At 46.1% G+C, this 27420-nt stretch overlaps 1 protein-coding gene across 8 annotated transcripts in view; it reads right to left on the bottom strand.

Moving 5' to 3' along the window:
* GRID1 (glutamate ionotropic receptor delta type subunit 1) overlaps positions 1–27420 on the bottom strand; it is an 887376-nt gene that overhangs the window by 140448 nt on the left and 719508 nt on the right. For 7 of the 8 annotated variants that reach the window (XM_042459512.1, XM_042459516.1, XM_042459515.1 and 4 more), the window contains exons 7-8: positions 5429–5590; positions 4379–4498 (exon numbers count right to left, since the gene is read on the bottom strand). In XM_042459512.1, the coding sequence (XP_042315446.1) occupies positions 4379–4498; positions 5429–5590 (282 nt within the window). The remainder of the gene's footprint in view (positions 1–4378; positions 4499–5428; positions 5591–27420) is intronic. The other variant, XM_042459513.1, reaches the window with a different exon arrangement.

Here is a 27420-nt window from a genome sequence, read left to right as displayed (position 1 = left end):
CCATCAGCTATGTTGTTTTCCCTTTTTCCTTGTTGCCCTCAACTTTACCAAGCATTATCATATTTTTAGTGAGCCCTTTCTTCTCATGATATAGCCAAAATAGGACAAAACATAATTTAATCACCTTTGTTATAGGGAGAGTTCAGGCCTGATTTCCTCTAAGATCCATTTATTGGTCTTTTTAGCAGTCACTACTGGGTGAAATTGCTACCAGCAGTGATTTCTGCAAGCTGCTTAGAAAAGTGTGAAGGGAAACAGTGGGGCAGATTTTAAGAGACAGATGATATTTCAAGAAAATGAAGCTTTAAAAAGTATACAAAATGGCATCAGTGAGTAACCAATAATAAATGTTATCACTCAGAACAGAATGTTTCTTGTCAAATACAGCATGTGTCTGAGATGGTAATTTTGGCACTGTTCCAGGTAGCCTGAAAAACAGCTGAGAGGGGTGGATTTATAATAGGAAACAACATAAGATGTTGTAAAGAAAAGAAAAAGGCATACAAATAAACCATAGGATTTCAAACAGGGGTATGTTTTAGCATTGGTCCCTTCAGGCAAACTGGAAACCAAAAGTGGGTTAAGTCCAACCTAGCTTGAATTGCATGTACTTGCTATGGCCTTGGCTGTTATTAAAAATGGATGGCTTGATGGACAGATAAATGCTCTGATAAGAGATAGGGACTAATTCCAAAAAGTGCAACCTCTAATTACAATAAAAATGTAGAGTGCACCAAGGGTTTCAGTGAGGGAAGGGCAACTGGCTTTACTTCCACACATCCTTGAACTTTACTTGAATTCAACACACCAATTTATCCTCTTCTGGTTGTTTCTCAATCTCCTCCTCTATTTGTTTCCTCAGTTATCCCTACTCCCTCTTGCAATTTCCTCCAATTAACTACTGGGTCCTTATTTTTCAAATAAGTCATTTTAAAAAATGCATACATCTTTTAAATACAGAAGCAAAATCACAAACTCCCCTGCATTCCTGTCCTACCTTTCTTACTAAGCATTAATTCTTTTCGCCAAAACATAAGCAGCCAGTGTACCTCTGAGACAGGAGCTCCTAATGTAAGTTGCTTTGACCCCAAAAGCTACTTACCTTCTCCCAAGGTTGAGAACTTGATTCTGTAAGGCTCTCTAGAAAGCCACAGCCTAGCGGCTGAAAATAAAATTGCTGGATTCAAAACTCTTAATAAAGGAGAATTTTTGCACCTCCTGTGGCATGATGCAAAACAAAACACACATTGGCTCTGATCCTGTTGTCTGGTGCACCACATCAGGGCAAGTGTGGGCAGGAGTGTGGTGTGGTGTGGTAGCAGGAGTACAATGGCCATGAGTGATGTAACAATAAAGCTGTCTCTGCCAGGAGAGAAATCTGACCTGCCAGCTCCTGGACTGCCACTATGCAATGCCAACAAAATCAAACTGAAGATATTTTCTCTACATCCCTTCCACAACCTTCCAAATCAAACACTGAAATAATGTTTAAAATCTGCTCATCTTTGACTTATAAACAGGCATCCTGTATTGTTTAAATTTATTTAAATAATAATAAATTAAGAACCAGCATGATGCAGTGGTTTGAGTGTTGGACTATGACTCTGGAAATCAGGGTTTGAGTCCTGGTTCAGTCATGTAAACTCACTGGGGTGACTCCCTACAAAAGATAATGCTTGGTAGGAAAAGAGAAAGGCCACATTACAGCTGGATAGATTCAAGGAAGACATGGCCTTGAGTCTGGAAGACCTGAGCAAGGCTCTTGATGGCAGGGCAACTTAGAGGTCAGTTACCAACAACAAAGCCATTTAATTGGAATGTAATTTTAAAAGCGAATAACTATGGCCATCAGAATAAGAAATGCCTGACAATGGGAGTTGGGGTGGGGGAGAGAGATCAGGAAGGAAAACTAAATCAACTAGACCTGAAGGCCTTCTCCTGAAAAGTAAGATTTCTACCTCATTTTTGGATATTATCATAGACAGAAAAAAAGCTCCCCTCATTACAAAACCCATTATTTTTATCCAGAAATGCATGCCTCTTAAAGAAAATTGCATGTGAAAACCTCATAACAAGATGTAGTCTGTCCAGAGAAGGGGAGCCAAAATCATCAAAGATCTGGTAGTCAAGCCTTAGATGAGCAGAGACTTAGAGAGCTGGATATGTTTAGCTTGGGCAAGAAAAGACTGAGAAGTGACATCTTTAAATCACTGATGAAATGTCATGTAGACGAAGGCGTGAGCTTGGTTCCAATTGCTGCAGAGAATAGAACCTGGACCAATGGCTTCAAATTATGAGAAAAGAAATTCCACCTAAACATTAGGAATCAATCCTTGATTGTGAGAACTTTTTACAGTGAAATAGACTGTCTTGGAATGTGGCGGACTCTCCTTATTTGAAGGTCTGCAAATAGAGTGGAGTTTCAGGAGTGCTTTAGGCGTACTATGTATTCCTGCATGACAGGTGGCTCTTGTGGTCTCTTTCAACTCCAGAACTCCATGGTTCCATGATTCTATGTATTTTTGCTCAAATGAATCTCTCCACCAAAGTTGAGGAGTACAAATAATGTTCAAAAATTGTACAAAAATCATTGCATTCATAGACCAGGTAGAAAATTGCTGAAATTATCTATTCCTATATGCTTGCAAGATTTACAGCCCTAGTAGATCTACAGCACAAATCTACAGTGCTATATAAATAAAGAATTATTATTATTATTATTATTATTACACTCAAGACGTCCTATTCCTGTTATGACTTTCTCCTGTATCTGAATCTACTTTAGCATATGTTGCATGTCATGTAGCACCCAATAAATGTAGCACCCAACAAAGGTGAAATATTAATATGCATCTTATTAAAAAGGCCACATAACTTTAAAAAAAATAACAACTCCCACCACCTTCAACAATACAAGACTGTGAAATGAGTCCTACACAAGGAGCAGGAACAATTGAGGGCTTGTCTACATGGGTTATTTCCTTTGAATTCCCCCTGGGCTTGCTGTGTCCTGTTCACATGATGCAGACCCAGATCCTCTCATTGGGTGCAGATGATGTTCATGACACCTGCACCTGATTCAGTCTGAGAACCACTGAATGCCACCCCACTGCATACATGAATTGCTCTGAGATCAGATCAAGATGATCACTGTTGACTTCAGTAGCAGCACTGGGTGATATGTGGGAAAGAATGGGGATTATTTGGGAATGAAGCCACCCTTCATCACTGCAGAGAAAGCACAGGTAAGAGGGGAGATTTGGGGAGAATTCAGGGCCAAAATACTCCAGGGGCAGCCTGGTGTATTCTGGCCAGTGAAGACAAGCCCTAAATCTTTGTCCAGCCTAATCTCAGAGCTCTGGATGTAAGCAACTGCAAGTACAAGTATATTAAACCACCCAGACTCTAAGCAAGCAGATGATTCTGTTGCTTGAGCCATCATCAGGCTCTGCTTATATATTACCTTCTAAGACACAAACTGCATGTTACATTGGAATTGTGCATACATAGTATTAGCTGGATGGCTCCTTCTCTATTGAAAATGCTTGGAAATGGACCATTTACATTGGTGATGGGCAAGTAAAAAAGTGTTTAACCTTTTCCTCCACTCACTTGTAATAATACTCCACACAACATTCTAGATATTTGTCTTTTGGGAAGGAGTAGTTCTGGGGCAAAAACAACTGACAGGGAAAGGGTTGGGTATTTTCTGTTTGCCCAAGTACTTAATAACAGAAGAACATTACACTAAGAATACTCAGAGGTACAGGACAGCAGCCCCAATGCAATTATATTTGATTTATTTTTACCACAAGCAGTCCTGTGGGAGAATAACAAAACAAATACACGTCTGCAATTTACTACATACGGTAAATCTTTGAATACAGTATTTTTCTTTCTCTTATTCCTCACCATCCACCATCACTCTGTTCCTTGCCATTTCCTGGATTCTGCTGAAAGATTTTATAGAAACCAGAAATTTAATATCCCGCTTAGTTTCTAGACTAGGACAAGTCTTAGTTATACCAATTATGCTATAATTCACCTGGAAATCGCTGGGAGCAGAGTTGTACCATTTCTACTATTATGTTCAGAGAATCAGTATTGGAATATATTAAGGAATAACAGCCCATTTGAGAACAATTTGCTAGACTCCTTCCTGACAGTCTTAAATGTTATCTTTCAAGATTTAAATGTGTGAGAAATTAGAAAATACTATTTCCACAGCTAACGACTTTAGCACTGTGAGTAAGACCTCTTCTAACATTTGTTGGAAAATGATAGCATTTTCCCCAGATAAGCAAGCAGAGTGTTATTCTCCTCCAGTGAAAAAGGAAAAGGAGGAGGAGGGAAGGGGGAAAAGACAAAGCATTGTTACCCTCCGCACATCTTTGCCGAATGTTTCACTGTAGCTGGTTCCAAGTATTTCAAATTGGACATAGGGGTTGGCTCCATCTTCTCTGAATTCCATAGCACCTGTGAGTCCTGTGATATGACCCTAAGGAAAGAGTTGCATCAGTTTCAAGATCAGAAAACAATCTGGCTTTCCAAAGCTCTTTTTATATACATATCTCAAAGTGACTTGCAAATGTGTGTGATTAAACTGAATGTAGCATTGTCCATTAAAAGCTCCCCAACTGAAAGTATCATAGTCCATTAAAAGCTCCACAATGGTCTGCAGACAAAGCGAACTATCAATACTTCTAAATGTTGTGTGAGAATTAAACCTGCACATGAAGAGCAAACAGAACAAAGCAAACAAAACAAAACAAAAAACTCTACAACTTTATTTGGATTTAAATTAGAATTTTAACAAGGCCTTTTGAAGACATTGCACTTAATGACAATTTATTTTCAGTATCTGAGTACCTCTATCAGAGATGGACAATGTTTAGGATGTGGGGCAATTTTATCCTCCTATCACCATCCAGTTGATCCACAGAGGTCTTAGTTGAGGTCCCTTGTAGCAGTCCTGGAGACTCAGAGAAGGGAGAGGAGGTGTGGGGCCAAAACAGCTACAGATTCATGTTGTGCTCTGTGAGCCTGCAACTCAGTTGGTTTATAGTGCCTTTCATAGTGGGAGAAGTGAGGGAGGAATGCAAATGACTCGTGATTCGGCTAGTTCCTTGAGAAGTAACTCCATGAGACCTCAGATTAGTCTGTTTTGTTCTTCCCTCATCTTCTACAATTAGGAAAACACAGAGAGCATAAACCTGCCTAGGATTCAATTGGTGCCTTGAGGAGTAGCTCACAGAGGTGCCACTGCCTCAAGGTGTGTGTGCTTGGCAAAAATGAATTACATATACAGTGTAAATGCCTGCCAAGGAACATAGAACACAGATCTCTCCTGTGCCAAATAGAGTTTAGAGAACGTCCCCCTCCCCCAATTTATAAATCTGAAAATGTGTTTTCCATGTGCTTTTTGTACCTTCTTAATACTCTCCAGCATTGAACGGCCTCCGTTCCAAGGCTTAGTAGATTTCCTCATGCAATTCAAGCTTGCCATGCTGTGCCACTTCCTGTCCTCCAACTTTCTGTGAAAGGCATTGGCCAACATGAGCACACTGTCGTAGAGATAGAGGCTGGAGACCTGCAAACAGGGAGAAAAACCAACATGGTTTACAGGACTGAGAAACAAAAGCCAAATTGTAAGGAGCCTAGCAGAATGAGCGAAACTGGATCTGAAATATAATCTGAAAACATTTTGCCAAAAATGTCTGCACTCTGCAGTACAGTTAGTCTAGAAATGTGGACAATAAATCTGATCACAAAGCTCTAGAAGATTCAAAATAGATTACCCACCAGTGGCACAAATATCCAAAATAGAATCTTAAGAAATCCTGTAGTAAGATCCTAATAACAGAGACCTGATGAATCAGTGGTATTGTAGTAAGGGAACACTTGTTTAAGTTCTACTGGCTCAATAGGTCTACTCTAATTAGAGCTAACAAGATTTTGGCCTAAGTGATTGATGCCTGCAGCTAATTCCTCTGTTCAACTTTTAATGTCGCCTTTTTATATTTGCTCTCTAAGAAGATAATTATGGGGGATCTTGTTATTCAGTCTTCATATTTTAGCTGCAGAGGAAACAGTGAAACCATTTCCATTTGCAGGCCCAGCCTACCCAACAGGCAATGTAGACAACTCACCTGAGGAACTGGAGGTTGGCAGACCTCACCTTCACTCAGTGGTGTCACTGGGGGGTAAGGGGGTGCAGGCTGCACCAGGTGGGCTCTCCTCCTATTTCTGTACAGGAGGGGCAAGCACACACCCTTCCCATTGCTCTGTCATGGGGCTTTCTCCATGGGGAGAAAATCCAGGGACAAAGTGGGGCACATTACGCCCTTTCTGTCCCCTCCCACTGACTCACTTACCTGACCACCCTGGGCAGTGGCTGGTCAGAGGAGGCAAGAGGAGAGGGCAACTGGTGGTAAGGGGATAGGTGGGGGGCACGTAGTTGGGGAGAGGGGTGCAGGTGAGCAAGTTAGCAAGTTAGCAAGTTAGCAGATGGGGCAGGGCAGCCTTCTGTCCCTTTCTGGCAGCCCTCTGTATCAGGTGTCACCAAAATGGTGCTTCTCTTTGCGGCACGGTTATGATGCTGTCATTTGCGCTGCACAACATACGGAAGCAATGTGTCTGCTACATCAAGATGGTGGCGTCCTTGTGGAACGGGCGCCACCATTTTGTGCGTGCTCTGCACGTATTAGGGTTAGGGGCGTCAGGAAATGATGCCCCTTTTTAACCCTTGTACGCGCTGAGATCGTACTTTACGCCCGTATGTAACGGGCCTGAGTGAAGTAGGATTTCAGGGGGGATTAGCACACTCTTTTTAAAGTGCCTTATCCTCAACAGGATAGAGGCACATTTAAATTTACAAATAGGTTTTATCATATTCACCGTGGCTGGCCGAATGCAGCCTATATACAGCCTGGATGCCAGCTGGGCTTATTTTGATGATTTTCAAGAATGGGAAAATCCTATTTTTGAAAAGCTGCAGAATAAGCCTGGCTGGCATCCGAGCTGTATACGGGCTGCATTCACTGGCATTGGACAGTATACAGGCTGCATTTGCCTGGCCATGGTGAATGCAATAAAACTCATCTGTAAATGTAAGCGTGTCTCTATCCCATCGTGGATAAGGCACTCTAAAAAGAATGCACTATTCTCCAGAATGTCTGTGCCTGGCTAGCTCACCAAAGCATTGAGACAATGGGAAAGGGAGTATGTGTTCCCCTGTCTCTGGAAACAGTGGACAATTTGTGCTACCCCTATTTTTACTTGCCAAAGTTGGAGACAAATTTTCCCCACCTCCCTATGGAAAATTAATATTCTGTTGGTGCTTCACACCTGGTAATTCATTGTTGAGTTATCTTAAAATAGCAAGAGTGAAACGCAATCCAGTCTGCAGTCTGCAGTGTATTTGTTTAGGCTAAAAATAAGTATCTTGCAATACTTAATAAAGAACTCTAGTAGGGTTGAAGGAATGTTTTACCATACACTTTTTGTGTGTGTGCTACATTCTTCTTCTTCAAATATTTATTGAACTGTCATAGTTGAATCTATATGTAACATATGGTGCCTTGGCAAGAATTCTCTTTTTGAAAACTATTTCTTCTCAAAATTTTAAATCATTCAAGAAGATGGATATAGTTTAGCCATCAATTTGTAGTTTGCGGTTACAGCCTTCTGACTTTCCATTTCCTTGATGTTTGCAGCTGTTAGGCTCTACTTTTATTCTTTTGTCACTGAGAACTATCAGTTCATTCTTTCATTCAAAATAGAATTTATGCATTCTCTTGGGGCAGAATTAACTTCTCCCCATATGGCTGTAGCATAAACCTTTCCATGTGTTTACATCCAGGGTAACACTGAAGGGAGACTGTTTTTGCCACTGTATTCTGCTGGCCAGCCTCATTTTCTGACAGTCTTGACTAGAATTCAGTTATGGCTGTGATTTCTTCCAGTAAGTTCATTTTTCAGTGTCTGGGAAGATTATTTGGGGGTTGTAAATAAGGGTAAGCTACAACTCCCAAAGCAGGGGTTTACTATTTTCTATCATTTACGTAACTTGGAGGAGTGCCGACAGGGGCTTTGGGCAGATCTTTGGGAAGCCTGGGGACCTGCAGAAGCAGCTGTTGACATCTAAATGCAGTTTCCTTATCCCTGATTTAAAGACTTGAGAAAGAAGAAGGACCGTTATAAGGAGAAAATAAAGATCCTAAAAGTAACAGAATGAGAGCCAGCATGGGTAGCAATTTGAGCTTTGGAGTTCATCACTGTGAGACTTCAAGTCATTTCTGACTTATGGTGATCCTAAGGCAGACCTATCATGGGATTATCTTGGCAAGATTCATTCAGAGAGGGGTTCCCTTTGCCTTCTTCTAAGCCCAGAAAAGTATGACTTGCCCAAGGTCACTCAGTGGGTTTCCATGGCTGAGTGGGGTTTCGAACTCTGGTCCCCATATTCATAGTCCTACACTAAAACCACTGTGCCATGCTGAATCTCAGGGCTGGACTAGGACTCTGGAAAGCTATGGGTACAATCCCCACATGGAAATTCACTGGATCACCTCAGGTAAGCCACACTTTCTCAACCTAAGAGGAAGGCAATGAAAAGCTTGTTCTCAATAAATCATGACACAGAAAACCTGGATAGTGTCACCATAGTTTGGAGTCTACCTGAAAGCACATAACAATAGAGATTATCACATGAGGGCTATTTACCCTTTAATAGTGCTATTCTAAAGTTGTGTAGCAAGAACAATACAATGGCAAAATTGCAACACTTACTTTCACACGGTGTCCCAATAACAGGGCATTAATAATTCACAAGCAATAAAATAGCCCTTCTACATTCTGCACATTGAAAGAAAGGGATTTGACTGTAGAGAGAAAAAGGGGGAATCTCTTACTGCTAAGGAACTCCCCTGTGACTCGCAAGTGTGACACAGGAAGTGATTCTGTTGAATGACACACTGGAGGACTGAGGGGGTTTCAACTTAGGTACGGAAAGTTTAATAACGGATTCCCAATGGTGCTATTGAAATGTGATTGCCTTTCCCACATTTGCAATAGGGCTAATGAAGCACTATTGGCAAGCCATTAACACTTTTTTGTCATTAATGAATAGTTGCACTAGCACAACACTTCAATGAAGGGACAAGTACATTATGTGCACTACGTCTTATGAAAATCTTCCTGTGCTCACGCAAACATGACAAGAGCATAGTGCTTTCCCCCCATTTCCTATCCCCATGTGATAAGCTCCAACAACAAAGGTAATAGGAAGAACTGTGTACAAGATCCAATACGAAAAGGGAGGAACAGGTTTCTGCTTTTCATTTTGCACTGGTTAACTGTGACCATATCACATAGACAGAAGCATCACTATAAAGGCCACTTGAATATCTGCAAAATAGAATCAGTCTTGCCTATACATTCCCTTGTAATAGAGAATCTATAAGATTTATGAACACAAGCAATCAATAATGTTAAGATATAGGTCATTTTATCATCATATAGCTGTCATATCCCTTTTCAACTTGGTGTTACAGCCAGCTTGACAATGCATTTTATGTTCAGTCTTACTCAGAACATAACTCGCAAGCCATGTTACCTCATAGCTGAATCCAGACCCCTTATTTTCAATGAAGTTTACTCCCAGTTTCTTGTTGAGATGTGCACTAAGGGGAAACAGCATATTTTCTTTAACTTCTTTGTTATTTAATTTTTAATTTTCTTTGTAATATATTTCTTTTGTAAAATTTGAAATGAAATTGCAGGTGTTGGTTATTCCTGCCAGCCATCTTGTCTGCCAGTTTTCAGGGAGATTGGACAAAGTATCTCCATCTGAGAGACAATTAGAAGGTGGATGATTTCCAATAAGCTCATGTTGCTTATACGAGGAGGAAAATATCCCATCAAGCTGACAAACATTTTCCAGCTTGTGGCAATGGTTTGTGGGCAACTACTTACAGAAGTTGAAGAATGTTTTTCCAACTGATGGAAAACTGTTTTCCATTTTATGAACAAAGAAAATAGATCAGATGTCATTAAATTATTAAATTCTTCTAAAGTTATCCCCTCCTCTTTTAAGTGGTCAAACAAAGTGCAAATCAACATTTAGTTATCAAATATGTTTATACCCTGACCATCCTCTAAGGGGCCCATGTCATAAACAGATTGCCTCAACATCATATCAGCAACATCACAATGGCTTTAGCCATGGGCAAAACTGGAGGCAGAAATACAGAAGTGCACATAAACTCCACCCCAAACCACAGACTTAGCCTCCATGGATGCGGTTCTTCACTTATTTTGTTCTTGAATGAAGGAACAAGTAATGTTAACAATTTTCTCCCCACTATGAGAAAGTGGGGTTTGGAGGGAATACACACTGTGGGACTAATTTTGAACAAAATTCACATTTTGCGGGGAGGAGATTTCACAGGAAACGTCATTTTCTGTACAAGAAATGTTCATTCCAGCACAGAGGATCTGTTTTTTGTACCAAAAAAGGAGGTTATTTTGTGTATATTAAGTACCAAATTGTGAAGATTCTCATCATCCAAATGTCTACCCATGAAATTTTCCTGACACTCAAACATCTTTTTGACCATTGGGGAGGGGGGAGTAATTTCAAATAGTCTTTCCATCTCTATGACTGATCTTTGTCGACAGAGTGCAACAATTTGTATAGGGTTCTGTAAATAAGTTCAGTCAAACACAGTTACAGAGCTCCTGTAATTGAGATCCCTGATAAGGTGGTCTCAATGCAATAATACAGCTCTATACAGACACTCAGATTTAACATAGAGGTTTATGACTTTGCTAGAGAAGTGATGATGTTTGGGGTGCAACTTAAGCACTGATCCATATCCTCACCTACAGTTTACATCTGAATGTGATCTGGTAAAGGCATTCATAGGGTCATTATATGCTCACTCCTCTGCTTTAGTAACTGTACTAATAGGTGCCTGTGATGGAGAATAAAATATTTTTTCTTTATTTCTTCTGAATTGATCTTCTTAGACTTAGACTGTAAGCAATACCACCTGGCAAGCTGAGTGGATAAGAAATCCTGGATCTGTGTCTGTTAAGACAACAAAAGGCAGTGGTGGCTTTTATGTCAGTGCAGTGATCAATTCACTCTGGATTTTCATCTAAAATTTAAAAGGAGCTGTCCAAAGTGGTGAACTCTATCCCCAGTTTAACTCTGAATTTCAGACTTACACAAGGGAGGATTCACTGCCCTACTAACATGGAATCCACCAGCCACCCCAACAAATGGAGAGAAGGGAACAGAAAGGTGAGGGGAAGGCATACTCCTTCCCAGTCATAGATTCACTTCACTGCCTAGGTTGTTTTCCATGAAGAAGCCATCACTGTTTTACCAGTTACAATAGAGCCTAAACAAAAATTCAGGAGGTGTGAAATCGCAAATTGGTATTGAGTCTTGAATCAAATAGAACAGAAACTCTTATCTTTGTTGTTTATTTTGAAAGTAGAGTTCTTCACCATGGAAGAAAAATGTATCGAGATTTCTAATGGTTGTTTTAAAATAATTAAAACATAAAAGGAGAATTTCCTTATCTTGGCATTTCATGAGTGCATGTGTGGAAACCATTGGTGTAGCTTCATTTATTAACTGAAAAACACTGGAAGGAGGTTAAAGGCTTGGTTCTCGTGAAATGATTAAGCAGAAGAAATATGGAGCTTTCTACATCTTACATGCAACAATCAAAGACGTGCCTGATTTTTTTTTACTGAAAGTTAGAATTACACGAATTGTGTCACCTACTGGATTATAACTGTTCACATTGCCCCACTTTTGCAGATATCCTTCCAAAATGTATTCTTTGCCCTCCATAACATATGTCATGTCCTCACCAACAACAACTTGTTGCAGATATTAGCATTGTAAGGCCTCAGAGATCAAGATTCAGGAAGGCCCTGGCTTTTGACAGTACCAAATGCCCTATTCCTGTGATGGTGAACCTTTTGGGGGCTGCATGTCCCAATTAAATTATTTTCTGGCACAGGGTGTTACCCAGTGCTGGGGGTGGGATTTCCACCCTCCGGGAGCAGGACTTCTCTCCTTGAAGAAACAGCTGAAGGCCAGGAAACTTCCGGGAGGAGGAGACATAGGTGCATGCCTGTGGCTCCTTCTCCTCCCGTGCTTTTTCTGGTGCCCAGCTCTCTCTGAAAGACACAGCTGAAGGCTGGGGAAAGAGCAAATAGTGTGTGCATACCTGTTTCTCCTCCTCCCTACTGGGTGCCAGGTGAAATGGCATTGCGTGCCATAGGTTCGACATCACGACATACAGTATGATCTACAAAGCCATATGCTGTTGGGGACCAGGTTATCTGAATATAATACATCTCTTTATGGCCCTGTCTGTATCTTGATTCCCTTCCCTCTATTATACCACCCACATAGGTACATCTGGTGGGAGTGCATTAAAGGTCTTCTCATTGGCTGACGTCAAGCTCTAGAATTCCGTTGCTAGAGAGATTACATTGATTCCCTCCTGGGTAACGTTTCATACACAGAGGAAGAACCTGTCTTGACAGGCCATTGAGGACTGATTGCTCAGAGGAAAGAGTCTTCAACATGTTTTTTTGCTTACATTTGTTGTTATTTTCAAGGCATCTACAACTACTTAGTTTTCATTTTATTGATAATTTAGTTAGATTTTTAACTTTTGTGTGATGGAATTTGTTTTAACTGCTTGTTTCCAAATTGTGAAGAGTTTGTGTTTGTGTGTGAAGCTGAGTGTAAAACAAATATGAAAGAAAAACTGGAAAGATAATGGTCGTTTAGGAAGAGTAAATTAAGATAAACTTTCACTTTTAACCTGAGTTCATTAAATCAGAAATGAATATGAATGTGACATGTTGCATTGTTTTTTGCCTTGGAGTACACCTATGGAGTATATAAGGATATATTATGATTACTTTATGATCATAATATCATATTATAATTTGGCATATTTACTTTTAGCAAGAGGCTTCAGATAACGTAAAAATAACATTCTTTACTAAAGATCTACTTAAAAATCTATAGTGTGTTGCACAAGAGGAGTAAAAACATAATCGTATTTGCAGTTTAAGGTTGAAACTATTTCCTCTGATTTTTTTAATCATGTGCCTTTAGTTACTTCTTCCCAGCCTTTTTTGATGACATTCATAATTTTACAGTGCTGTCACTTCAAATCATCAAATCCTTTCCACAGACATCACCAATTACTGAATCACAGAAGATAACATGTTTCCCCAAACACAAACTTTTCCAGTGTCAGGAACAGGAGTAATCGCACCAGTCTTCCTGCCAAAATTGTGGAGGTGGTGAAGAGGAAAGGTGTAAAGTTTGTTTATACTCAGTATCTCAAGCACTACCACAAATTTCAATTTGTTGCTAACTCCCACTGTGCATACTTGTATAACAAATTCATCCAAATTGCTGAGCTATCATGCAGGAGCTACACAGGTGGCCTCAGGGATGAGAAAAGAGGAAATTAAGGAATCATCTTTGGAACAATGTTCTTCAGTTGGAAAAGGAACACTAAAAAAAGCAAGGTCAGAGATTTACTTTCTTTGGGTTTACAGTCAGTAGTATCCATTGATTTTCAGTACACAAATTCAAGCATCCACATCTTAAAACTAATTTAAAAATATATAAATTCCAAATTATATAAGAAACAGAATTTTTCTATCCCGTGTATTTAATGGGACCTGAACATCCACGATTTTGGTATGTACTGGAGCTCATGGAGGCAAATCCCAAATACCAAGGGCCCACAATACTGCGCTATGCTACACTACTGATCATTCTTCTCTATTTATAGAAGAAAAACAATATTTCCCTATAACATAAGTAATCCAACTACTTTTCCCTTCAAGGTTCTGGGGAGTATCTATCTATCTATCTATCTATCTATCTATCTATCTATCTATCTATCTATCTTGTCTGGGAGAAAACATACTCCTCATTTTACTGTTCTCTTTGCATTATACACCCTGGGGCTTAACAGTAAGTCGGAGGAAAGGTATATGGTTCAACAAATCATAGTCTTCATGTGGATATTTAAGTTAAAGTGAGGTGATGTAAGATTGAGGCCATTTTGTCTAAAGGCAGCCTTCCAAGTGTGAAAACTCTCTTGATGGTAACATCAAGATGAGTAAAACAAACAAACAAACAAAAAACCCAACAAATATGGTTTCTCATTTTTGTATGCAAGAACAAGACAACCAACAATTTACTCCCTTGATGTAAATCAAAACTCACGAATTCCAAACATCCTCAGACTATCATTGGAGATACTTTGATTGTGATTTCCTACATGGCAGGGGGTTGGACTCGATAGCCCTTGTGGTCTCTTCCAACTCTACGATTCTATGGTCAGAAGTGGCCTTTAGAAGTAACAAATTGTTATAGCATTCTGTCAACCTCACCTATCACATGGGGGAAAAGCTTGTCATGCAGAGTGAAAAATAAAATGGAAAATCGGGGGGCATGTTTGAGAATGATGTCAGCTTGTAAATCTGTAATGCTGACAAAGTTCAGTGGATTAAATGAATAACTTCATTTAATTTCTTTTGAGTTTAATTTCATTTCTTCAAGTAACTGAAAAACAATTTTTCTAACAAGATAAAAATAATAGTTCAGAAGAATAATGCTGTTCAGGAGATGAATGACTCTGCACCAGAAACATGGCACATTCTGAACTGCCAGAAAGGCCAGGAAGCCAGGCAATCCAGGCAAGAAGGCAATGAAGAGGCAGGGTAGGAAGGGAGTGTGTAGACTAGATGTCTGGTTGAGCATCTAATCTTTGCCAAACTCACCCTGCAACTGGACACATCAATTGTCTGCAAAGATAATAATAGATGGAGGTGAATTCTCCTCTTCCAGAGACAGATGAATACTACCCAGAGAGTCACAGTATTATGTCTGTGCATACATTCCTTTATTCTGCTGTATCCCTACAGCTCCAAACAGTTGCATTATAACCAAAACATGTAGCCTTAAACCCAGAGGAATCAGATTCTTTCTGCAACAGATTTATAGACCAAGCAAAGAGTGAAGTTGATTGTGCCTTAGAGCATCTTTCCTGGAAGCAATGTTTATTTTCAAAACAAGCTTAGTTCAGTAAACATATTTCTGTTCACCTGGAGACTTCCTTCCTTCTTCTCTTCCTTGTGGTGCATTTTGATTTTGATTTTAATTTTAATTTTAACTACCAATGACCAACAAAACAAAAACTGTTTACATTCAAATAAAAAAAGAAAGACATAAACAGGATGTTAAGCAGAGCCATAACAAGGCTCATAAGCAGGAGCAGGAAGGCATTTTCAGATTTGAAAAGAGGATGGGCAAAATAAATTACACAATACTGAATGTCATGGGCCCTGACTTGTGCTTTTGCCTCCAAATAAGAGAAACGGGAACTATGTGGCCTTCCAGATATTGCTGAACTGCAATATCTTGTCTTTCTTCACCACTGGTTATGCTGGCTGTGACTATGGCAATTACAGTCCAAAAACATAGGCCCATATGTTCTCCATCGATGCATTAAAAATGTGAAAGGGAGAGATTCAATTTGGAGAGGTATCCTGTAGCATGAACAAAGATGGGTGTTTGATCTTGCTGTTAAGGTTGCTCTTGGAATTCTTAATAGAACTATTCACTTCATGTCTCCCAGAACTCATTGTGTGATGATGTTTGCCTTGCTTATTCTGAAATCTGGGCATTTGTGAAACTTGCAGTATTATTATTATTATTTTCGGAGGGGTAGAGTTAAAAACAGATATCCACCTTTCAAATGTGAATTGGTAAAGCTAAAGCTATGGATAATCGAAAAAAGTAGCCACAAAGAGACCTGGATCCAGGGGGAAACCTGTACAAACATGTGAAGGAAAATACATTTCTTTTAAAAAGAAAATTACAAAATAAGCTGACATGGTCCAAGATGAGAATGCAGGAGGAATTCTGGGGATAAAGCCAAGAAAGGAAAGGTTCTCAGTGCCTATACACATTAATTTTAAACAACTCCAGGGTACACAAATTATTTATTAGTCAGGTTTAGATTAAGGAATTAAAGGCTTTCTAAAATATTTTGGGCATTGTAATGAACAACGTTATGTTAATAGTATAATTTATCTTTTGGCTTTATTTTGTTTCTAATGCTGCCCCTCACCCTTTGACGTCTTTGGAATTCAGAGACACACCAAGAAAGCAAGACGGAGGGAGTTCTTCACATCCCTTCGTGGAGTGGTTCATTAATGTTGCTGTTGTTGTCTGCCTTTACATAGTTTCTGACTTATGGTGACCCTAAGGTGAACCTAACACAGTACAGTGGGACCTTGTTATCCACTGGAGATTGGTTCCAGGATCCCCCATGGATAACAAAATTCGTGGATGCTCAAATCCCATTCAATCCAATGGCATAACAAAATTGTGTCTCTTATATAAAATGGAAAATAAAAGTTTGCTATTTGGAATTTATGCTTTTTCTGAATATTTTCAATATGCTTGAATCCGTGGATAAAAAATCTGTGGATAAGGAGGGCCAACTGTAATTTCTTGAGAGCCGGTTTGCCTTTGTCTTCCTTCCTATGAGGTTAAGAAAGTGTCTGTCCAAGGTCACTCAGTGGGTTTCCATGATCAAATCCTGCTCTCCAGATTCTCAGTTCAATGTCTGAACCATTACAACACTTGTTCCACTATTTTACACCCATAAACAAAGAACTTTACATCATTCACATCAGTTTTGGCTTTAAATTCTGTAGCCAAAACAGAGGGCATGAGTGCACTCTGAAGATGCAAGTTCATAAATTGTATAGCATGCAATATTTGGATAGTTTAAACAATAATATGCACACATCCATAAGAATGAACAGGCAGCTACTATAATGGCAGAGTGACACCTAGCAACTTTTGGAGCATAGGCAACTCTTGATCAGCCACATAGCTAATAGCAACCAATGTAGTGTCTGCATAAGTATCTAGACTGCACAAATATCTCTCCATGGCAACTGAGTGGATTGTTGAAATGGGAAGCTACCTTCCTTTCTCTGTGTTACACTTCCAGCATGGAAGTAGAATGCCCATTCATGAATACTGGGAAAATCCTGCTTAGGCATATCCTTAGGGGAAAGAAAACAGAATCACACTTTTAAAATAAGCTTAAAATAGCCTATTAATTTAGATGGCTTTAAGCATAGATTCAGGTTGATGTACAGACACCTAACTTTACCTTCAATCCATTCTCCCTATCAGACTTCACTCACATCGCCTCTGCTTCTTATGGTCCTTTCCCCTGGAATGTCCTGATGTAATTTTTCTACCTTGAGGCTCACTCAAGGGTACAAATTAAAATGACTCCAATATAGTTTAAAACATACTGAAAGTCAACATTAAAACTGAATTAACCTATTACCACGGGGTGCATCTGCATTGTAGAAATAATGCAGTTTGACACCACTTTAACTGACATGGCTCCATCCTATGGAATCCTGGGGTTTATAGTTTTATAAGATATTTAGCCTTCCCTGCCAAAGAGTCCTAGTTTCTTCTTCGTGGTCTCTGCGAATCATACAAATGGGTTTTACTGCGCCTGCGCAGTGCTACTCGGAACCTACTGGAATCACTGGGCAAAGTTTACTTTGCAACATATAGAAACTTTTTGGCGGTAACTCCGCCCACCCGTTATAAGGCCCCTGCCTTCCCGCTCTTTTCCCCAGTTCCTTTTTTCCGCCGCGCTAGCTGCTTCAGGGAACTTCGCTCGCTTTAGCTTGCATTTGGAATCACTTTCACTTTTGACCTCGGACCGTCTCTTGACCATTCTTTGTCTCCCGCCCCTGGTAACTTCGGACTTTCAGACTGTTGACCTCGTTTTGGATTCCCCTCTAGCTCTGACGACTTTGGAAAAAACCATGCCTGCACCCTTCAAAAAGTGCGACGTCTGCAGGGGCAAGGTGCCCGTTCAGGACCCGCACTCCTCCTGCCTTCTGTGCCTAGACAAAGACCACGATGCCAAGGCTTGCCTGCTCTGCAAGTCCCTCTCATCTCAAGCCCGGAAAAATCGTGAGACCCGGCTCACCTCAGCGATTGCCCTGGGCAAGGTACAGGAGGGAGGTTCCCGCCCGGCATCTGTCCCGCCTTCCGCGTCGCCCACTTCATCCTCCAGGGACAGTGTGTCCAGTGTTACATCCGTCAGGGCCAGCGTGTCCAGCGTGGTGTCTGTCCCGGCCGAGACAGTGGCTCCCACCACCTCCGATGTGGCCCGTGGCTCGAAACCGCCCAGCGCCACCAACGAACCCTCCAAGCGCCCCCACAAGACCTCGGGGACTGAGGGTCCTGATCCCAAGCCAAAATCCAGAAGAAAACCATCTCCGGAGGGCTCCCACGCGAAGAGACGTCCAAGTCGTCCCGACACGCCTCCAAGCTGAGGGAGCCGGCTTCGCTTTCGGGAGCGACGAGAGCCCATCCCCTCGAGAGGGCTAAGTCTCCAAAGCCCTCCTCATCGGGAGCCGCCGCTGTTCTCCTGGACCTCCCAGAGAACCCCTTCTTTCCTCTGGAGGACCCAGTCGAGACCCCGAGATCGGGAAAAAAGTGACACCGGAAGGAGGCTGAGCAGGACCCTGTGCCCAAGAAGTCCAAACGGCCAAAGGACCACGCCGACACGGACTTGCCTTCCAAGGCGAAGGACAAGAAGCGCTCCCGTTCGAAGAAGGCTCGCGCTCCTACAGCTCCCTCCATCCTGGAAACCGCTCCTGAGGTACAGCCAATCCCGGTTCTGGACACACCGATTCAGCCCACCGTGGACTTCATCCACGAGGTGGAGGACATCACCACCGGCTCCCTCGTGGGGAACTGCCCCCGCCTTTCCCCCACTCCGAGGATGAGGACGAGGATGACGATGTCCGTAGAGAGAACGAGAGTGACGATGTCCGTAGAGAGGAAGCCCCGGACCTGTTCTTCGACTTGGAGACGGGCCGGTACTTTATGTCCATCCCGAGGGATGTAGCCATCAGGGAGTTCACCAGACTCAACCCTCGCCCTGTGGATTCACAGGAGGGCACATCTGCCCGGTCGATCCCGAGTGTCTCGGTGGTGGACAAGTCTCTTCCGTCGCCCGCGACGACATCATCAGCACCCCGCCTCTGGTCGGAAACCTCAACATTCCCCATCCCGGTTCGTCCGAGATCCCAGGTCAGGGTCCCGGATATACCCCTCACTTCGGACATGGACTCCGAGGATGAACCCCTGCCTCCATCGGATGTTCCCTCGGAGTATGATGACCTCTCGGCGTCAGCTTCCCCTCAGAGGATGCACCACCCTGAGCCATCGTCTCCATCGACGATGTGCGTTCTTTCAGCGAGCACGTCGTGAAGATGGCCAGGGCTCTTGACATCGAGCTCTCCTTCCCTGAGGACGACGCCTGCGACCCGGTGGAGCGTCGGGTGCACGGACGGGTGCCCACACCACCCTCCATCCCCCTGCTACCGTCCTTGGAGACCATAATCCAGAGGTCCTGGGACGCCCCGGCTTCCCTGTCCGGCTCGTCCCGCAAGGTCGAGTCCCTCTACAGGGTCGCTCCGGCAAGCTGCGCTTGGTTGGCCGACCACCCCAAGCCAAACTCAGCCATTGTGGAGGGAGCCCAGCACAGCTTCGTCCCAAAGCAGGTGACCTCCCCCGTTGACTGGGAGGCTAAGAAGATCGATGGCCTGGCCAAGAAGGCCTACTCGGCGGCGCCCCTTGCGGTGAAGGCCATCAACTACAACGCCTGCATGGGGGCCTACATCCAGACTCTGATGGAGCGGATCTCCCCCCTCGTACCAGATGTCCCAGATGAGATCCAGAGGCAGCTGGTTGAGGTCAGGGACGAGGCCCACTCCATCGGGAGTTGGCTCATCACTGCCTCCAGGAATGTGGCAGACTGTGCGGGAAGGGCCATGTCAGCATCAATGGCGCTCCGGCGACACGCCTGGTTGAGGGCGTTGGACCTCAACCCCAGCGTCAAGGCGGCCATCGAGGACATGCCACTTGACGGGACCGGGCACTTCCATGCCGAAACCGATGACCGCCTGAACAGGAAATTCAGAATGAAGGCGGTGGCGAAAAAGCATGGGATGTCCTCCGCATCCGTCTCGCCCTTCCGGAAGTGACAGTGCCCGTGGAAGTCACAAGGTCAGTTGCAAGGGACCTTCCCTCAAGATCGGCAGTCTCATCAACAGGGCTCCCAGAGACGGCGCTACCCCTCGCAGTCTTCCTCCTCCTCTGGCCGTCGCAATTTCCCGTCTTGGTACCGCACCTCATCGGCCCCGCCATGGAGGCTTACTGCCAGGGAAAAGAGACGACTGAAGCGACGTACAGCCGCGTTCGTCCTACCCTTCCAGCGCCTATTCTTTGGACCTTTTGACCCCGGCCTTGTTACCAACACCTGCCGGACCTCAACCACCCATCGGACTCGTGGCGTTCTAAACCCATTCGGCCTGTAGTGGATCTGCCCTCGCACGCCCTTCACCAAGAGCTCCCTTGACAACCGGGGCACTTCATTTCCAACTCTCTCACTCGGTACCCCCTTCTCGACGCCGTGCGCCCCTTGCTTGAAAAGTGGGGCAATCTCCCCTTTACGCCGCTCGAACAAGGCTCTCGGGCCTTTTTCTCTCCAGGGACTTCAGCATGGCATACCGAAGGCAGATGGGGGGCATCAGGCCCAACTCTGGACTTGCACGCACAACTTGAACTTGCTCATCCTTCCCGCCAATACACGCTCGCTTCCCCCCCCGAATGGTAACCTTGGCTTCCATTCTGCTCTGCTACCACCAGGTGCTCGGTGCCGTTCGCAATCCGTAGCGACCTGGAAGGACGGCCTACTTCCACCCCATCGGGAGCCGGGAGAGTCCCACCGGAGACCGGACTTCCTCGCCTTCGGCCGTCGGCTCCACCTCCGTCCACCACTACCCCGGCTGCGTCCTTTCGGCTTGGCCACAGCCCAAGGAGTTTTCCAAAACGTGGTATGGCATCCCTCCCGGTGCGTGGCATACGCTTCATCAGAAGGGCGTTCATGGTCTTCTCGTACCTGGACGATGCGGCTGTTCGCCGCCGTAATCCAGCCAGACACTGCGCGCGACCCCCCCCCCCGGCACCCGTCGCACTACTCTTCGCCTGTGCACTCTCTGGCCTCCCTTGGTCTGGTCACCTCCAACCCCCCCCGGGAAAGGAAAAGTCCCCACTTCACACGCGCCGACCAAGAACAGGTCACCAAATTCATCGGGGCCATCTCGACTCCGAAAGATGCTTCCGACCTTTATCACTCCCTCCGGAACTGTTTCCAGGCCATCCCGATGCGAGCGTCAAGTCAGAACATCTGCCATTTAACCCACAGACAAACGGGCCTGAGGGCCCAAGCGATGTTCGGTTCCCCACTAGCCGGACTGGCCACCACAACCTGCTCAAACCAGGCGTTCTGTCAAAATCCCCTTTGCCGTACAAGACTTCGCCTCCCCTCAGACCCACCTCTGCAGTACACGTGTTCACTCTCGGTACTTCTCCCACGATGGAGGAAAACCCCCGTCAGCAAGTGGCTCACCCCCCCTCCCCCCCCTTTGGTTTACCGACGACCCGGTAGCTGCTTTCTCTCAGTCATGGGTGGCTTGGACTGCCCCACGGTGTGCCAATACGGGATGCCCCAACATTCCAAATTCAGCCTCAGCACACCAACTGACTCTGAGACAACACGGATGGCTTCCCTGGAGGGATGGGCTTCCCCCCGCAGCAACCACCAATTGCCCCTCTCGACACTGGTCGTCACAGGACAGGGTTGGTCTAACCACAGGAACAAGCTCCTCCACATGCAATGCTACTGGAGAGTGCTGTGCAGTGGAAAAGGCAAATCGGAGCCGGCTGTGTCGATATCCGCTATCGCAGGCAAATGTGGTACCTCCTGAGGAAAGACAAGAACACCACTGTCGAGTGTACACGCTACCATCGAACTACCCCAAAACCCGGGGGCACCCGGTCCACAGAACGGCCGGACCTCGACATCAGTCCCCTACTCTCCGCATCTGCGGTACCACGGTGGCATCAAAGAGCACCAGGTTCTCTCCACGCACAGGCGCTTTCATCCTCTAAGGCCTACCCCCCACCCCTTCTCCCCTCTCCTCCCCTTCCCCCCCCCCCCCCCCCCCCCCCCCCCCCCCCCCCCCCCCCCCCCCCCCAGAGGACACAACGACCGCTTGGCCCCAGATCCGCTCCCCTCCCTCTCTCACGCAGATCTCCGTTCGGCCTTTGTCGCCCACGAGCTGTGGCTTTTTCCGGCTCCCCTACCGAGAGGTCCGGCGACCTCTTTCCCCACCTCTTTGACCGGGTGGGCCGACCCGATACCTTTTTTTTTTTCCCCCCGGATCGACCTCTTCGCGACCAGATGGAACAGCCACTGTCCCCCAGTTCTGCTCCAGGAAGCGAATGGACGGATCCCTCGGAGACGCGGTTTGCCTTCCTCTGGATGTGGAGCAGCTCCTCTACGCCTTCCCTCCACTTCCCTCTCATCATCAGGGTGGTGTCCAGATGACATCGGACCTCCCGGTCGCAGCGATCTCCTGATCACCCCGTGGTGGCCGAGACAATCTTGGTTCGCATCCCTTCTCCACCTCTCCAAGGATGCTTCCTCCGCCTTGCTCCCCGCCCGGACTCTGTGTGATCCAGGACGGACGGATTCTCCACTCCGGACATCGAGAGCCTGCCCACTGGTAGCCTTGGAGGATACACCCCTGACTGCCCTATCGGAGGCGGTGAGGACTACGGTGATCCTGGCTGCAAGGAAACCTTCCACCCCAGCGGTCCTACGCCCTGAAATGGAGGAGGTTTAGCCTCTTTCTTGACCAGAAGGGCCTATTCTCTGCCCCCGTGTACCGTGGTGCTGGAGTTTTTGATGGCGCTTTTGGGAGGGGCTGTGCCTCACCCCCACATACAAGTGCTATTTGTTGCCCATTTGTTGCCAAGTACCATTCGGGGGGGGTCTCCTTTTCAGGGATCCCCCCTTGGTGAAGGGGTTCCTTAGGATATGTGCCAACTTGTACCTCCGCGGTCCTTCACGTCGTGTCCGGCTGTGACCGAGCTCTGTGAAGCTTGGGGCAGTACTGGTCCGCACTCCAAATCCAAGCCTTTTGAGCCGATGGTCACGGCGTCACTTGCGGAATACTGACTTGGAAAACACAAGCCCTTTCTTGTGGCCATCACTTGGCGCTCGCCGTCGCCGCGGGCGAACTCTGGCCTTACGTACGAGGGACCAGCACCTTCTCCCGAGGTTTCACAAGGACAAGGTGTCCTCCGAACAGACATTACCTTCTGTGCCAAAGGGTTGTGTCTGCCTTCCCTCTTGTGCCAGGACACCTTGTGTTGCCTACTCTCGCATCCCACCCGACTTGGTATGGGACGAAGCCTGCACTCTCTTGATGTAAGGAGAGACTCTGGTCTTTTATTTGGACAGAAACTGCTGCCTCCAGTGCTCCCACGAAGGACTTTTCCAATGCTACTACGGAGCCGAAGAAACGGGTTGCTGTTGTCGCTGCAGAGGTTTTCCAACCATGGGTGGCCTCCGGTACCATCCACCTGCCTAGATGCAACTGTTGGGCCAAACCTCTCTACTGGCAGTGGTCGGTCCATTCCACAAGAGCAATGTCCAGCATCCTATTGCCTTCCTGTCGGGGATTCCCTTGAAGGCGATGTCTGCAAGGCTTGCTGTCTGGTCCAGACCACTGACTTTTATAAAGCACTATAGGGGCCTTCCACCCACACACCGAAAACATGCCCTCTTTCGACGTTCGCCGTCCTCACTCCTTTTTTTCGCTGTCGCCATTGGTGTGACCTCACATCTCAGCCTCAGAGGAGCCACTCAGGCAGACCCAGCAACATCGAGGACTGTCCCTGAAGGAAGAGGCCCCTCCCTCCTCAACCTGTCATATCCTGCGCCTCAGAGGGAGCCATCAGGCAGACCCAGCAACAGCGAGGACTGCCCGAAGGAAGAGGCCCCTCCTCCTCAACTGTCCACTCTCGGCCTAACGTACGGGAGCCACCTCAGGCAGACACAGCAACATACGAGGGACTGCCTGAAGGAAGAGGCCCTCCCTCCTCAACTGTCATCCTCGGCCTCAAGAGGGAGCCATCCGGCAGAGTGACCCGAACATCGAGGACTGCCTGAAGGAGGCCCCTCCCTCCTCAACTGTCCTCTCGGCCTCGAGGGAGCCATCAGGCAGACCCGCCACATCGGGGGACTGCCTGAAGGAAGAGGCCCCTCCCCCCTCAACTGTCATCTCGGCCTCGGAGGAGCCATCAGGCAGACCCAGCCACATCGGGGACTGCCTGAAGGAAGAGTGGCCCCTCCCTCCTCAACTGTCATCTCGGCCTCAGAGGGAACCATCAGGCAGACCCAGCAACATCGAGGACTGCCTGAAGGAAGAGGCCCTCCCTCTTAAACTGTCATCTCGGCCTCAGAGGGAGCCATCAGGCAGACCCAGCAACATCTGGGGCTGCCTGAAGGAAGAGGCCCTCCCTCTTCACTGTCATCTCGGCCTCAGAGGGAAACCATCAGACAGACCCAGCAACATCGAGGACTGCCTGAAGGAAGAGGCCCCTCCCTCCTCAACTGTCATCTCGGCCTCAGAGGGAGCCATCAGGCAGACCCGAGCACATCGGGGACTGCCTGAAGGAAGAGGCCCTCCCTCCTCAACTGTCATCTCGGCCTCAGAGGGAGCCATCAGGCAGACCACAGCAACATCGGGGAATGCCTGAAGGAAGAGGGCCCCTCCCTCCTCAACTTCATCTCGGCCTCAGAGGGAGAGCACAGTGCAGACCCAGCAACATCGGGGACTGCCTGAAGGAAGAGGCCCCTCCCTTCTCAACTGTCATCTCGGCCTCAGGGAGCCACAGGCAGACCAGCAACATCGGGGACTGCCTGAAGGAAAGGGACCCTCCGCTCTCCATTCATATCGGCGCCAGAGGAGCCATCAGGCAGAACACAGCAACACTAGGGGACTGCCTGAGAGCTGGTGGAGGAATATTCTGCCGCTGCCCCCCCATGTCACCTGGGGAAGAAGCTCCCCAGAACTGCGGAGGACTGTCTTGCCGCTGTGGTGGCTTTTCTCCAGGGGGGAGGGGTCAGTGAGAGAGGGGTTTTGTTTTTATGTATTTTGAATCTGTTTTAATGGTATATGCTGCTGAACCCCGCCCTGATTCATGGAGGGCGTTCCGTTATCCCCACCCAACAATAATAAATTTATCTCCCCCTATTTTTTTATTTATAGCCTTGCCGGTCTCTGACAATATATTGGTCCTGGCAGTTTCCATCTCGCGACCTCCGCATTTACTTTATGTGGCCCATTGTCTGCACCCTGATCATGCCGAGGTTCCTTTGCAATCTTGTTGAGGCTTGGAAAGACCTAGGCCCGCTCTCGCCGACTGCGTTCGTGCGTCCTCTACTGGCAGTAACGAAAAAATGCCGCCAAAGAGAAGACTGGATCTTTAGATGTGGCGCCGAAAGCCAGGTTGAGGAACATGTCCAGAGATGAGCAAGAGGAACAAAGATTTCAAGAACTCCAAAGTGATATGCAAGGAAATTAAAATCAATTGAAGACCAAAACAAACAATGTGAGAAACAGCCGAACAGTTGACACAGTCCATAAACGAAGTCTTTTGGAGAAAGATGAGGCATTGCAACTAATTAAGAATCGCGTATGAAAAGCTCATCTCCTACCTGAAGATAGCAGAATGAAATTTTGTGAAGAAATTTAGAACTGATTAGTGCTGCTTAAGGCAACAAAAAAACTGGAGAGAAAACGGGCGTCTTCCTGGAGCACAAAGAAGAGTAAGACACAACAAGTTCCATGAAACCCAAAGAGACAAGTACATACTTCAGCAGCCATGATGAGAGTAACTCACTAAGAGAAAATTGTTCCGGTTATGAAAAAGAGGCTGTTCACATCTCTTAATGTCAAAACTCGTCTCAGCATAGCTGAGAAGAACTCAAAGATATCAGATGGGATGTACGAAACACTCCAAAACAAGTATCTTAGGTCAAGAAGAGCTTGACTTCTACAAAAGAAAGAAAACAACCAGGAGGACACCACATGCTGTTGGTTTCCAAGATCGTAGACACCGGAGTGCAACATCTGAGGACTCAACATACTCAGCTTGTCCTCTCATGAATTAGAGGATACGTGGATGGATGCTGAAGGCTTAACGCATTGAGCGCGAAAACTATAACGTCAGGACGTAATTTGGAGGAAACATTTAGGGAAGTGTTAAATGCCTGCATCTGTTTTAAATCTAATAAAGCCGGCCTTCTGTCTGCAAAAAAGATAATAAATAAATAATAATAAATAAATAAATAAAGCAATATAGGCCTGGACACCAGAGCCATCCGAGCACCGAGCCAGACTTTCGCGGGGGGCTGTGTTGCGTTTCAGGGTTCTGCATTGATTGCACTACTGATGGTGTGTGTTTGCAGCCTTTATGTACATAATGCCACTGTTTTACATTCTCTTGAATGTTGGTTGCACAATTTCAATGGGGATGGGGTCTGCAACGACTCCCCGTGTGTTCCTTCCTCAGGTTTAGCAAACTCGTTGCCGCTGCTATGTGTGCCGTGACTTCCTGCTGCATGACAACAAGTGCGAGAAACACCCTCGTCGGGACTCGCTAACCTCACAATCCCAGAGATAAACAAGCCGGCCCCCCCCCCCCCCCCCCGCCCCCCCCACGGCACCCAGGCTCCAGAACGCCGGGCGTCGCGCCGTTCACTCTCCGCATCCCCATGGGGACCTCGGTGCATCACAGAGGCCAAAGGTTTTCTCCTCCACCCCTGACGCGATCCCCCCTCACTCCTCCCTTATCCTTTCCCGGACCCCCCTCCCCTTCTGAGGGACAAACGACGTTGGCGATCGCGCCTCCCTCCCGCCTTCCTGCAGAATTCTCCGTCGGTTTGTGCCACGAGTGGGGCTGCCATGCCCGAGAAGGTCAGCGACCTCTTCGGGACCGGTGGGGAACTCCCCGGATCGACCTGCTTCGCAGACCAGCCGGAATCGCCACTGTCCCCAGTTCTGCTCCAGAGGGATGCCTTCGGGGGGCAGACCCAGCAACATCGAGGGAGCTTGTCCTGAAGGAGAGTGCTCCGTCCCTCCTCAACGTTTACCGCCGCGCCACCCGTCTCGGCCTCAGCCACCGGGATGCCATCAGGCCGACCCAGCAACATCGAGGTACTTGCGCTGAAGGAAGGGCCCACCTATACCACCTCACCTCAACTGTCCATTCTCGGCCTGCAGAGGGAGCCAGTCAGGCCGACCAGCAGCAACCTTTGATGGACTGCCTGAAGGTACGGGTAGGCCCCTCCCTCCTCCACTGTCATCTCGTGCCTCAGA

Source organism: Sceloporus undulatus, chromosome 3 (genome assembly GCF_019175285.1).
Source record: "Sceloporus undulatus isolate JIND9_A2432 ecotype Alabama chromosome 3, SceUnd_v1.1, whole genome shotgun sequence".
Lineage (NCBI taxonomy): Eukaryota > Metazoa > Chordata > Lepidosauria > Squamata > Phrynosomatidae > Sceloporus > Sceloporus undulatus.
The sequence above is the reverse complement of the archived record's forward strand: the minus strand, read 5'-3'. Positions and strand labels throughout refer to the sequence as shown.